Source organism: Apteryx rowi, unplaced genomic scaffold (assembly GCF_003343035.1).
Source record: "Apteryx rowi isolate R43461 unplaced genomic scaffold, aptRow1 scaffold_29, whole genome shotgun sequence".
NCBI lineage: Eukaryota > Metazoa > Chordata > Aves > Apterygiformes > Apterygidae > Apteryx > Apteryx rowi.
Genome location: NW_020449307.1, coordinates 4,012,091 through 4,027,077, shown reverse-complemented (window position 1 = coordinate 4,027,077; position 14,987 = coordinate 4,012,091). Strand labels below are relative to the sequence as shown.

The following is a 14,987-nucleotide window of genomic DNA, read 5'->3' as shown; positions in this document are numbered from 1 at the left end:
AAGACATGAGTGACTTACGCTCTTTAGTCCCATTTACAGAGTTGGATGGATGTTTAAGAGCCTGTGTCTCAGTGAGACTCGGGCTTTCACAAGACTTAGATTGCTGAAATGGAAATTGAGTGTCCAAACCACAGATGTGCTTTCAAAAATATCATGAGTTCTCCTCTGCCACTGTTGCACAATGCTTTTAAGGAGGCAGCCCAAAGTCATTTGGCATTCTTGGAAATGTTACCAACTCCTTACATGTGCCAAAGTTGACATGTCACCACCAGGTTTTCCAGAAATATTTTTAAATATGTAGATAGATATCTTGTTAGAAACCATACATGTCAGTCTGTTTCTCAAAAATCTGCTTTCCTCTGTTTATAAACATTAAGCCAATAATCTTCAGATTCACTCTAAATAATTCCAAACTCTGTAAGTGCAGCCTAGTTCCACAATTTCAATTCCATTACTCAGTATTTTAATATGGACCTATAATGGGCTGATGGGGATCTCTGCAGCCCAACAGCAGGTTTCCAAATTCCAGGAAAATGGTAGTCTGAGGGTTTRCAGTTAAAAGTGTAGCTCCACCACATTCACCGCTTCTTTTAAAACATGGGCTTAGGTGTGCTACTGCAAGCACCCCGCAGCAAGTGTGACTTTGGGCCATTCTCTCGCTCTTCTCTTAAATTAGTGCCAAGAAACAGGAAACAATTCAAGGTACACTGACTCAGAGACAGAAAATGCAGGCTGGGACATGGTCATTAGGGCTTCACTTTTATAGGTGAGAACCCCAACCAGTATGTCCCACAGTCCCACGTCTGCCTGCTTTTATTGACTAACCTAACCCTGTTGTCTTTGCCGTTTGGTAGCCCAGATTTGGCAGAAAAGGGGAGAGCACCCCTCTCGTATCAGCAGGCTTAGGCTCTCCCATGGGAGAATCTCCCAGTCTGAGGAGGGCATTGAACCCCCTTTTCCACCTACTGCATAAGTGCTCTAGGTTATAGTGAAAAAAGTGACAGCCTTTACCTCTCCCCTCGCCGCAGCTGTGATTCAGAGGAAGACTGAGGACCACTGCCTTCCTCTCCAGGTGAAGGTGCCAGGAAAGTGGGTGCCTGCCACTGGGAGAGGGCTGCAGCAGTGGATCCCAAGTGACCTGAGGAGCTTCCCCTCAGCTCAGAGGAGAGCCCCACTGCTGTAGGTATCTTCAGCCTTTCTTGCTGGTGACTTCTCGGCAGCTCCAGTGGCAAACTTCTTCCCCACTTCTTCCCTACTGATTGTTCTGGTTTCCATTTCAGAGCAACTAGCTCTTCTCAGACTCCAAGCCTTTTATCCCAAAACATTTATAGTCTCTAGACTTACCTTTTGGTATTCGTTGTGTAAAGAATATTTCCAACTGAAATAGTTACTAAAACCTCTCAAAATCTGGGTGTGGTGAGGCCCCAGTTTTGTGTTGCACATGATTGCATTGGCCGCCAGGATGGGTAGAATAATTAACATAAAACATGAAAATAAAAAACAGAAACTTGTGTTTCTGACCTTAAGTGTGTCAAGCAAGGAACTGTAAAATTCAGATTTTCATACTGGTCTATGACAGGCCAAATTTGAAACTGTCCCAGTCTCAAGGCATATAGTGCATCTCATCCTAAAAAAAAAAAAGAGATGCTTCCTGGGCAAATAAAAGTTAATTGTCATCAACCATTGCTTTTACTTTCAGGAGCTAGTGAAAAACATAGGGAGATTTTAAAACTGCAAGTACACTTAAGAAAAAAGTATTTAAGAATAAGTTTCTCCTGCACTTATCTGCCAAAACCCCCATTCAGGGCTTCATCCTTTCTCACTGCAATTAAGGCTCTCACTAGCATATAAAGCAGTGTWAGATTGTCAATTTACTTAATGCTTAAGCATTAGTGATCCAGCATTTATTAGAGAAACACAGATAGCGGAACTCAGGGCCTGGCAGAGATACTGCAAGTCAGTTCTGTTTTTAAAATAGGAATTATCTATAAGGCTCTACACAGCTCTGTTTCTGAGGAGAAAAATTGTGTTCAAATTCACAGGAAAGGAAAGAAGCCCCAGCTAATATTGATTGTGTCACTATTAATTTAGACAAAAAAATCCTTATGGATTTGTTTTGGGGATGAAGCATGGAGTGGCCAGGGTTGACCCTCTCTTCTCCCCCTCCAGATTCCCAAACCCCACAGAGAGGAAGGGAAGGGAAGGGAAGGGAAGGGAAGGGAAGGGAAGGGAAGGGAAGGGAAGGGAAGGGAAGGGTCGTCAATGCTTGCAAGCACAGCACTGTCTCCTTCCACGCTCCTCGGAAGCAAAGCTGATGGGATTTTATCCTTTCCCTCCACTAAGGGGAGGAGAGAAATGGACCATAGAAATTAGAACTGGAAAAGACCACTAAGTCATTGAGTCCATTTCCCTGCAAGTGCAAGAGTGTTCCCTGTGGTGCATTCCTGAGTGCTTTTTCCAGTTTAGATTTAAACAAATCAGTTAGCAATGGGGCTTTTAACACTACCTTGGGAGACTATTCTCATCTAATAGACCTCATTGTTAAAAATTCTCACCAGTTATTCAGCCTGTCTTTTATGTTCTGTGATTTCATCCCAGGACCTGTCATACTGCCGTAGACTTTTGGTTCCACCTCACTCCTTGGAGTCTGCACCCTTCAGATACTTGCAGGCACTTATTGCACTTTTATAGGTGTAACTTACCAAAGTTTTACATATTTAATTGTACTCTTTCCTCCTGAGTCCCTCTCTTCTGCAGATCTTAGCAGTTTTGTCCCTGTTTTCTGATTCACTTCCACTTTGGCAGCTTTCTCTCCATGCTTTTCTTGGGCTAGGCAATCCTCATTGTGCATGAGACTTACTGGAAAGACCTGCACAGAAATGTGTAGAAAAACGGACTGATGAAACTGTCCTTTTTTCAGGCATCCAGAGACCTGATCCAGCAGTTCAAAACTGGCTTGTTTCAGAAAGCGATTTTTCTTCCACTGGAACTGGATTTGAAATTTGTTCACAAACAAGTGTCCTTGGTATCAGGGAAGTTTACTATGCCTGGCTATTAAAGGAAAGCCATGGCCATTCGCAGATAGTACTCTGGGTGCTGCTTCCACCTCGTAGGGATCAGAGATCACGGCAGAGAGGACCGAGTCTCTGCCCCTGCTCATTCACTGACCAAGATGAAGAGCACCACAGAGCCTAGCCCTCCCTCATCAGTGCAGTAAGAGGCAGGACTAACCACCACATAAATAAGGGAAGAAAATACTCTCAAAGGTTTCCTCCAAACTCCCTCTTCCCACAGAAATATAATATATTCACTTTCCTATAACCCACAGTAGTTTGGCATCAAGAAAGGAAATCCCTGTGCGATCACAGCATTTCAAAGTCTGTATCCATTTACACCTCTACATATCATTAACCTCACCACCAGCAATCTTTTTATTCCTTATTTTTGCTAGCTCTATATTTGTCTTTTCCTCAGACTCCTACTATTACATTTCATGAGTCCTTAACATTCTCCTTCCTTCCCAGTTTTTCCTCTGCCACTGCATCAAATAAACCACTGCCATCCACCTCAGGTTTGTTCATCTGGACACGCAGCTGAGAGCTATGGGTTATAGACAGTGKGCTCCTTTAAAGTCCCTGGTTCCTGTTTTTCACTAGACTTATCGCAGTCACTGTAACTGGTACAGCAGAAATTGGGGAGCTCTTCATCTCTTCTGCTGAAGCATCTGTCGCTGGATGCTGCCCACATCCGCGGCCCCCAGCTCTTCAGCCAGAGCCATGGGTCTGCCGGAGGCACTGCATACAGCCGGGCTCTGAGCAGGCGTAAAGACCTGCCTTGGGGCAATCAGCTGCAGGACTGCACCCCTGACATGGTCCTGCATGGAGCTCTTCCAACATCACTGCCCTTTCAGGTCTTAACTATCTCTTATTACAAAATTAAGGTCATTCTACTGATATAGTAGAGCTTCCAGGGAAGCAGATAATAGAAAATAATATAGGACTTGTCAGTGCTGTGTAGCATCAAGAAATTTTCCTTCCCTAAACAAACCTGAAATGGAAACCTGAACTTATTCAGCTATGAGTAGAGACTATTAAAAAAAAAAGCTCCTGTGTGATCAGAGCTCTATTAAGCTGCTTCGAAAATTATTCCAAATACACTTTTTTGCAGACAGCARTGGAGAATCCTTTTGACTGATTTGTTAAAAAAGGTAAAGAAAGAACACAAAATTATTGCTTATCAGAGAGAGAAGCAATACCATTTAAAATAACATGAAATAGTACCCTATGAATTATTCACAAGGGCTGATGTTACACTATCATTATTTCTGGCTTCTCTTTTTACTGCATAGTATTTTGTGTCAGTTGTCTCCAACCCAGTAAAAGAGGTGGGCTTTTTTTTTAATTAATCAAACCTGATTTTTTCTGATAATTTTTTTTCTTATTTGAAATGAACATRTTCCAGGTAGTGAGTTGTCTTCATGGTGTCATATTGAAAAAGGAGATAGATTTCATTACTGCTAACAGGGTCTAAAACATGCAGTGAAATAGAGGCTTGCATACTGACTGGTGTTTCTGTATGTGTTGTGCCAGCTGCTGCGAAGCCCAAGTGTGATCCCAGTTGTATGCTGGCATTAGCAGTCACAAACTCAATTCAGTTCAATATGAATTTAGGCTACTGAATATCACAGAAGTTCTTGAAGAGAAGTCACTGCCTTTCTGTGATRTACAGCAGTTGTGATTCAAATTTAGTGTAAGCAAATGCAGCTTACTGATTGCATGTAACAGTCAACACCTCTTGCAATTACCTAGTGATTTTGATTTTTCTTTTCCAACACTCACATTGGCAGGGCTACAAATTCTTCATTAGGGAAGGTCTTATGACCATTGCACACTAGAAGTGAGAGTATGTCTATTAAAGTCAATTGAAACGTTGATTAGACTAGCCAAGAATCCGCCTCTCCAGTTTTATTGGTAGAGCTGTCTCTCAGAGCAGATGGGTATAGACAGTTTGCATTTATTGTCATGACTGACTTAAAAGCACAGCTCATAACTGTAGTCCATAAGATGTCAGCCAGTTCTCCATACCCCACTTATTTGCTGAGCAAACCTTCATATTTTTTCTTGCTTACTTGTCTCTTCTGTCAGCATCTTTCTGAATCCTTTCTATTGCAAGCTCTGTGGTTTCAGGACTGATATTTTCAGAGATAATGTAGAGAGGACAGCATTGGCAATAGCCCCCCACAGAATTTGATTTGTTTGTGTAGTGGCCCAGCTCAAGGTAATCTGACCATCCATAAGTATATTAGCATGAATATAAAAAAAAATTCCTAATTAGCGTGAAAAAAAAAAGGAAAAAAATGACCTCAGGAAGTTTAAAAATCAGAGAGTGGAATTTTAAAAGATATTAGATTTGTTCTGCTTTCAGACTCATGATTTGGGGGCTTTTGATTCATGATCTTTGGTTACTTGGGATGGAAGAAATCTTATCACAAGCAGTTGTCTACAATACAGAAAACTACACCTCCACTAGTCGGCTACAGGTCATCAGACTTCATGAAGAGAAATTGGCACTTTTGAGGTGTAATTCAGACTATCCGAAAGCAAATAGCTAAAAGAGGCTAGATGAATCACCTCCCAGGAAAGTTTCTCTCCACTGACTATAAAGGGAGTCTATAGCAATTAGCTCAGCCACAGACATCTAAACTCTTGTTATTCAAAATGAGCTGAGATGAATCCCACCGCTGGTGTCAGCAAACTGAAAATGGCCCATAATAAAACCCATTTTCTCTTCAGCTGCTCAACTATGACAGGAAAGTCTGGACTATCACTGAAAAAGAAAAAAATGAACATTGTCAGGGTCACGGTCCCCCCCCACCTCACTGTAGGAGAAAATTCTGGGCAACTGGGCCAGAACCCTGGAGAGGTTCAGGTTTTCAGCAGAGTACGAGAAAGACTCATTACCTCACCAGATCATTAGACTGAATCTGTAATCGAAGTGGGTGAGTCATTTATAGATATATTTTTGTTCTGTAATGTAGCTAATGAATTGGCATAATTTCTGCAAATAAAATGTGGCCAATTCCGTTCCTGCTCTCCCAGCTGTCCCTGTGAACAGAGCATCAGCCAGCATCCAGCCTGCTTGCTGACACAGCTCCCCAATCTCCTTTCCCCTGCTCCATTTCCTTTTCAAATTGAAAACTATTAGGAGTCTTTAGGCAAATAATAGAAACCTAATGCAGGTGCCTGTTATAAATCGTTCTCTAGTTACTGTTAACCTAATGTCTTCTCAAACATTACTTTACGGGAGGCAGTGAGGGAAAGAAATGCTTCATGAGCTCTGACAATCAATGGGTCAGAAGTTAAGGTCATAATAATGTAGCCCATTTCTTCTTGTTTGTCAAATGACCTGAACAAAGAGTTAGATCTCTGGGTCTTTAATCTGAGATGGGTTCTCCTCAGTAAGAATAGGGGTTGTGTTAAGAGCTTAGGGTAATATCCTGCTTTATACCCCAGAGCCGGGAAGGGGGCATACAGCTGGTGGTGCCAGCTTAGTGCTAGATAAGGATTTTGTCATGCTCAATGCCTTAGCTTTCCCAGGCATAACTTGATGATGTGCTAGCTCTAGATCTGCCACGTTTTGAGGTTAAATTAATCAATCTTTAGGAGGTGGTCCAACATTCCTAACTAGAAATCACTTGATAAATATAAAGTATTCTGCAGGCAAAATAAAACAGTCAGTAAATATTAATAACAGTTACTAATGATTGTTTCTTATACAAAATAGACAAGTGTACAGAAGTGCCTATCAATAGTGAATGACTAGTAGGAAGCACCTAGGCTTAAGAGTTGGAAATGCTGCGTAAAATGCCAGTGTGATCAGTCATTGATAAAATTTGCCTTCACCAACTGGGCATCACACGTCTTATTCTCACAGACATGTTCTTGTATTCATGGGAAGTAATATCAAGCATTTCAGAGGGAATAAAACTCCAACTCTATGTATGGATATAATAAGGCATGCAAAAGAACTATCTGTTAGCATATATGCTCCTGAACACATACAGCAACTGTCAGGTTGCTTCTCATCATGCAGGGTGCCCTCACACGCAGTGCTGAACTGTGGTACATTGGTCACAGATTACTTTCCTCATTTGGCTCCCCAGTGAGGTGTAAATATTTCAGAACTAATGTATAAGTCATGTACACCTGTTTCTGAGTGCTTTGATAGGGAGACAGAACTCTTGGTATTTCTGAGCATGGAGGAGCAGGGGTTATTTTTCTGTCACTGCAAATGGAAGATACTTGGAGACCTTTAGTGTCTAACACTCAGACTGGTTCTGTGGATTCTTGGAAACCGTCGTCTGCACCCCAGGAAACATCGATGTGATGCTCAGCAAATGCATGTACCTCGCCAGGACTGGCAGACACATTAGTCTGTGTCAGCATGTGACGACTTACGTGTTACTGACAGCTGACACATGGAGTTAATTCACCCAAAAATGAACATCCAAAGCAAGCTTGGTATTATCGTTTGGGTGGACACTGTGATAGCAAACAACATCAGAGGCATTCATATTATTGCTGCATTGATAGATGTTGGGTGCCTTTGTAAAACTGCCTTTGATTTGTGAACAAATCCATACCTCACAGAAAATGCCAGGCATGTTAATGAACTTATCCTCATGCTAGAAGGGAGTTAAGCTCATTTACGGGTAAAATGTTTGAAATAATAAAACGCATCACACAAAGCATTGGATTGATTGGGAGGRGATGAGTAAATTATACCTCCTGGAGAACAAGATGGCTTCCCAAGATGGTTTTCTCTGTATTTGCAAAGCTCGGTGCATTGATTGCAACGTGAAGGGGGAGACAGGGAGGCACATTAGGGCATACTTCAGAAGGTGAAAGAAGCAGAAAGTCAGGATAAAAAGAGGAAGAGGCAGCTGGTATCACTGCCCTGAGAAGGAGTATTGACAGAGCTCCTCAGGTGCAGGGCTGGCTGGCGAAAAGGCTTGTGGATTTCTGAACCAGGGAACTGCCTCTTGCTSTTTTATTTCTACTGTGTTGAGGAAAATAAAACTCTGTGTACATTCTTTGTAAATAAATAAAATTGCACCAAAAAATAGCTGATTCTTATCATGAACTTTCCAGCCAAGGAAAGTACTATATGCTGATTGGTTAGGCAAGTATAAACTACCTTTTGAGATGCTCAGTGGGACACAAAAACCTCTGCTGCTTGCAAAGCCTCATGAAATGTTTGGTACTAGCCAATGCAAAGGACCTAGATGGACATCAGTCTGACCTAAGACACCAATTACCAATTTCTCATAAAAGCAGTGCCCCTAAAGCAAAGTGACACCAAAGCAATTCGGAGTATAAATACCTTTCTTTGGCGGGGGGGAAGCCATTTGTCTACCTCAAACTTTCTTTCTCAACAATAGTAACAAAACTAGAACAAACACAAACAATTTTTAATTCCATCACCAGCAGCACCAGCAGCACCAGGCTTTTATTTTTAAAATATTCTTTCCTTCTCCTTTCTGCTGTTTTCTCATATCCAACCCATGGGTCTTATGGGATAACATGGCCCGAAGCATGGTGCTTCCAACCCAGAAAAATCTCTGCAATTTCTTGTTTTTCCTGCCACTCAGTAGACTTCAACACAAAAAAGGCTGCTGACTCTACAAAATAAATCTCAGAGCTTTTTTCCAGCTAAAATAAAATCATAGAAATAAGAACAAAGTAAATGTGTGTGCAGATTCAGTATGTATKCTCCAGTAAAATGTGTTAAAACCAGAAATATTTGGCCTATGGTAAGATTGTTTCCTGTGGGTACTTGTAGCCTCAGGCCTGTCTTAATCACTGATCCATCAGACCTTGAAGGCTTGATTCAGCTGCTTGAATGTAGGCGTCTAATTCCACTGAGTGACCCTCGGGGACTTCCATGCGCGATGGGTGGGGATGGCGCAGAACATCCTGGACACCAGCCTTCCTGCACCAGCAGCTGGAGATTATGGAAGACACCGAGGACATCTCAAATGGCACCAGGGACCTCATGAGCACAACCAAATGGCACCCTAGCAGTCTGACTTGCTATGCTGCATGTGTGCTTGCCTACACACGGTAATTGTGTGTAGCTGTCAAACACAGTCTGACACTTTTAAGCACATCTTGTCACATCCAGATGTAGCACCCATCATCCAGAACAGTCCTTTGTTCCAAGAGTTGCTTCTCTGTCATTCAGAGAGATGCATCCTGAAATGTGCTGTTCAATAACTTATTTCATTTTTGACTCGGTTCATTCTGAACTCTTCTTTGAAATTGTCCTCAGGGCTGAATGAACTATATTCTGGAGTGAAACCCAGGTCCTATTGAAGCCTATGAGCATTTCGCCATTGACGCCAAAGAAATCAGAATTTAATCCTATAAAGTGTCTATTTGGAACAAGAAAGGCATATCCTTCAGTTGCCATCCTCTTTAATCTGGAAAGGTGACAGACGGACAGAGCCTGTCTCAACAAGGAATTCTCCATCCCTGGGGGCACAATGGAAGAGCACTGATGTAGCTGCTCTTGGGGAAACAGAAAAGGAGACTGGACTGAAAGTCAGATCTGTTTGTTCTCTGAGATTTTTAAAGAGCAGCTCCAAAACTGTTACTTGCATTTTATTTAGCACTTCTAGTGCAACAGCAATGAAAACTAACATTACAGGGAGTGTGTGTTCCCACCAGAAAATGTCTTCAACAGCTCATAAAAACCTGGCCATTTATCAGCACTGCAGGAGATCTTTATTACCTCCCTACAGCATGTGCTCTCCTATGATGTACTTATTGATTTAACAAGTAAACTTCATGGCAAGCTTTTATCTTAGAATTAGCAGCAAGGTTGAAATATAGCCCTTATTATTCTAATAACACAGAGATGTGAGATTCCTGCATATTCCAAAGGCCATATCATCATCTTTACAAGCATCCCATTAGGGCTGTCTCAGCTGCCACATCACAGTGTGGGCTGCAAGAACTTTAACAATTATGATATCATACCCACCCCCAGGCAACTTCACAACCCTTTTTTTTTCTTTCTACAGGTTTGGACATCAGGCAAGCTCAGGTTATTGTGCTGTCATCGGGTACCAAATGTATAAATGGAGAATACATTAATGACCAAGGGCTTGCAGTCAATGACTGCCATGCAGAAATTGTGGCAAGAAGGGCATTTGTTCACTTCCTTTACTCACAGCTGGAGCTCCACTTAAGGTAACTGAATTCTGTTGATGCTTGGGGAATGTTATATGGTCTTCTGTTGAACAGATCCATTCTCCAGACATTTGAACTATTAGTTTCTTTATGTTGTTGTTTCTGAGTCTCTGGCTGATGAATGACCGTTACACTGTACCAAAAAAACCCACAAGTTAGATAGTCTGGAGTGTTGGGTCATGAGCTCCTTTACTTCAGCTGATTTTCTTTCAGTAGCTATTAGATATGACTCATAAAGTTGTGTTTTATGAAGCCTGATGATTTTGTACAAATCTTTACATTCAGGCTTATTAACATCACTCACTAGTCAGAGATTGGAAGAGGGTCATTTTGCTCACTGCAGGCATTTTCCTGTCTTCCTTGCTGTTGCTGAAATATCTCAAGGAAGTGATTTATTGATCATCAATGCCTTCATTGACTTGCTAGAGAGCCGATCAGTGTTAACAATCAGTAAACTTGGCACAAGATCCTATCACTCCTTCTTTATGATATTTTAAAATATTATAGTATGTAGAGTTATTACAGAGAAATCCGATGAGTATTATTGTTCTTATCTTCAAACAAACAAACCCCCCTTGTTACYCTTTAAATGGTTAACCATTTATCCATTTAAATGTTTAATGGATCATACTCTACCTGGAGGCCAGTAATAAGTGGGGTACTGCAGGGGGTCTATCCTGGGACCTGTCCTGTTTAACACCTCTATCAATGATGAAAAGGCTCTGTGGTGCTTTTTCATAAACTTTGAAGATGACACCAAATCTAGGGGGAACAGTTGATATGCTTGAGGGCAAGGAAATCCAGAAGGACCTAGACAGGCTTGAGGAATGGGTCAACAGGAATTTTATGAAATTTAACAAGGACAAATGCAAAGTCCTGCACCTGGGAGGAAAGCAACAACACAGGCTGGGGTCTGACTAACTGGGAAGCATTTCTGCCAAAAAGGACTTGGGGGTTTTGGCAGACAGTAAGCTGAGTGTGAGCCAGCAGCATGTCCTAGCAACAAAGAGGGCCAACAGCATCCTGGGATCTACAAACTGCTGATCTAGGGAAGTGATTATCCCCCTCTACTCAGCACTCGTTAGACCACCTCTACATACTGCATCCAGCTTCGGGCCCCCAGTACAGGAACAAGTTCAGTGGAGATGACCAGGACACTTGAGGGCTGGAATACTTGTCCTGTGCAGAGGCTGCGGGAGCTGGGCTTTTTCAGCCTGGAGAAGGGACAGCTGCAGGGGAACCCAACAACAGCCCCCTATTACCTACAGGGAGGTCATCGAGAAGATGGAGCCAGGCTCTGCACAGCAGTGCAGAGTGGGAGGATGAGAGACAACAAACACAAGTTGAAAAAGGAGAGGTTCAGTCTGGATATAAAGTCTTTTTTCCCATGAGGACAATCAGGCAGTGGAGAAGGCTGCCCAGAGAAGCTGCGCAGTTTCCAGCCCTGGAGGTTTTCGCAACCCAACTGGACAAAGCCCTGAGCAACCTTGTCTTATCTCATAGCTCACCCTGCTCTGAGCAGGAGGTTGGGCTAGAGACTTCCTAAGGTCCCTTCCAGCCTGAATTATCCTCTTCTCCTGGCCAAGTAAAAGTGAAGTCGAGGTGGCATTTGTTCCATTATATGGAAGGAACCAAGGAAGGAAGGAAGGAAAGAAAGAAAATAAATAAAAAGCCCTTATCTATAGGCCATTCTTCTGCCCTTCGTTTTTGCTTGCGTTTTCGTGGGGCTTTATCTAAAGGCCAGTAACCTCAAGGCAAAAACTCCTTTTTGACTTCAGCAGGTTTTGCATCAGGTCACAGACACAAGGATTTCTGAGCAGGATGTGTGTTCCAGTGATCACCTATGATATTTTTGGCACTGAATCAGGAGTAAAAAGAATAATGGTTATTTTCACTTCAGGCCAGGCATGAAGACAAAAGGGTGTACTGAGTAGATGAGCTTGGCTAACAAAGGGGGACAAGAGCCTTAAAGGGTTTAATCAAAAACAATAGTCTTTCTATTTCAATCTGTATTGCTTTCAAGTTTACATTAAATTACTGTGTTTTCAGCAGTTAGCGACCCTAGTACTTGCTTTGTGCTGTAGTCTCTTGGGATAGAACTGCTACCACTGTATCTTAAACTACTGTATTGATCCACCTCCCTAACATGTTCAGTCATATTATTGTGTTATTTGGATCAATGTTAACAGTCTTTTGTTAAGAGAATCCTCAGTGCAGCACAAACTCTGTTCACAATAACTTCAAATCTCTCTCTGTTCAGCCAAGAACAGCCATCACATCTTCCCTGACCTGCACACATGACAAAAATTTTAACCAAAATTGTCAAGGCTAAGCACCTTTGATAGACAGAACTGCAAATATTTTCAAACCAGAAAAGGATGTTCTGCTTTCTTGAAGTCTGGGTGGAAGCAAAACAGTGAGTTATAACCTATTCTTCATTGCCAGTACTCATTCAGGAGCATATTCATATAGCAAGAAAATGGGGGTGTTCAAAATGAAGTGCAAAGCACATTTTCTGCATATTAAAGCACATTTTTCTCTAGAAAAAGAGAGACAACGCCAACTGACAAAGAAACCACTTAATGCTATAGCTAAAAGGAAAGTTTGCAGGACAGGCGTGTTAAACAGCTAAACTCACTGGCCATCAACTCCTCAGGCTTGGGGGAATGACAAAGATGGCATCTGTTTTGCCATGCATTTGCATTAATCTAGCTCAAATTAAAGTCCTCTCACGGGCCAGAAACCTGTTGTACAAAGTGGTGCATGAACTGAGACCAAAAAGACAACTCCCTAACTCCAAAAAAGAGTTAAAACATAGTTCTTGCCTCAAAGAGCTCAAATTCTCCATCCTTCCCCATGGAACAGGCAAATTAGTTCTGCAGAGACTATTCCCTATTTCTCACACATCTTCCTCCCATCCAGCCTACCTACACAAACTGATCTCTGCAGCTGGATTTCAAACCTTAGCAATTTTCAATATAAGATTTTTTTCAATATGTTGTTTTCCTTGTAAAGGGACGCCTTCTCCAGAATTTGTAAATACTGTCATTGACTTCAGTGAAAGGAAAGCATATACTTATCTGAATGTAGCATGAGGGCTTTCAAAGAGCAGGGACAGGGAGGCAGGAGAAAGCCAGGATGTAGCATGAATGGTGGGGGAAGATGAATACGTTGAGTGGAATTTGCCTCTTGACACTTCACTTGACAAGTCTAAAAATTAGTCAGCCAAGTGTGAACTAGATCCCCCAGGGCTCATCTGTGCAGAGAAATGGGCATCTCTGGAGTGTGATTCAACAGACCTATGTTAGATAGCTATTGTAAAGATGCATTGCCCTATACTGGGGCCATTTTTTTTCCACTGGTATAGAGACCAGCACAGGGTGACTGCTTCAAATATTTGAACTGTAAAAGGCTCAGGGCAGATAATCTCATCCACGAGTCAAAGTTACAGCAATATTTAAATTACATTTTTTTCCTCCTTTCATATTTCCAGACATTTGAGGTGTAGTTTTCCTGACGTTTCTTGGGAGAGAGAGTTCCAGAATGGGAACTCTATCCTCTCTAAGAAGTAGGAGTGACAAATACTTCAAAAGGAAACTTTCTTTCAACAATTCATTGTCTTGAGCTTGAGTTAAATAAAAGCTAAAAAACACAGCTAAAGCCTGACAGCTTCTAACCAGTTTGATTAAAACCCTTACCCCTCCCAGATTTCATTTTTATGACAACCTTAATCCTCTAGTTCTCAAGACTTTCACCAAAAAGATAAAAAGCAAGACCCGAATTTTCTGATGTACAAAAGAAGGAAGAGAAAGACCTTCTGAAAAGTTTTTTTATAAACCTCAGTCAAAAGGTACACAAAAATTATAATCTGATTCCTCTTGCAATGATGGCAGTAAAATTTGCATTTACATCAGTGGGATTACTTATATTACTTATACTGACTGGTCTATAGGGAAGAAACAAAGACCCAATTTTTTTTTTTAAGAAAACTAAARCTAATAGCCTAATGTTAAAATAAATCAGCAGCATAGTTTTCTCACTGCTGTAGTAACCCTGTAGGTTCCAGAGGGATGAATTTTACCAGAAACTAAGTTCTTCCAGGGAGTCAGATGCAAACCACTGTCAATTTTGTATGTAAAAAAGCACTGGATACTCTTCACTCACTCCAGTCGAATTTTCTCCAATTAAGCCAGCTTCTTATTGTACATCTACTAATTCTTGCTTCTGTCCCAGTAGTTTCTTAATGGACTCAGCTGCTTCCCTTTTAAGCTTGCTGTTAGGGTTTCTCTAGGATGCCATGCTGTACAGCAGACATGTATGTAGTACTAGAAGCTTCCTATACTGACATTTACAGGCTAAAAATAGCTCCTGTACTTCACTTTTAGAGAGTAAGGCCTTATTTCAGCAAAACACTTCACATATATTAAACCATAAGTACATGCTTAAATCCTCTAAAAGTCAGCTCAAAGTGTATGCGTGTGTTATGATAAATAATGATGATCTTTTAGGCACAAGATTAAAAGGCACCTTCTTAAATATTTTTCTTGAATCAGTCTCATATCCTGACTCTTCTGCTGAAATTCTAACTTCTAATCTGCATTTTCCTCTCTCATTCATGCTGAACCTACAATCATTTGTCAAATATTACATGAGAGAAGATAGAAAGTGCATAAAAGGCAAAAATTTGGGGACAAATTCTGCCTCTCTTAGACACCGTCAGCATGTTGAACTGAC

General features: G+C 41.5%; 1 protein-coding gene across 2 annotated transcripts in view; it reads left to right on the top strand.

The window, feature by feature from the left end:
- ADARB2 (adenosine deaminase, RNA specific B2 (inactive)) overlaps positions 1–14,987 on the top strand; it is a 325,694-nt gene that overhangs the window by 269,619 nt on the left and 41,088 nt on the right. For both annotated transcript variants that reach the window (XM_026069275.1, XM_026069276.1), the window contains one exon: positions 10,085–10,253. In XM_026069275.1, coding sequence (XP_025925060.1) covers positions 10,085–10,253 — 169 coding nt within the window. The remainder of the gene's footprint in view (positions 1–10,084; positions 10,254–14,987) is intronic.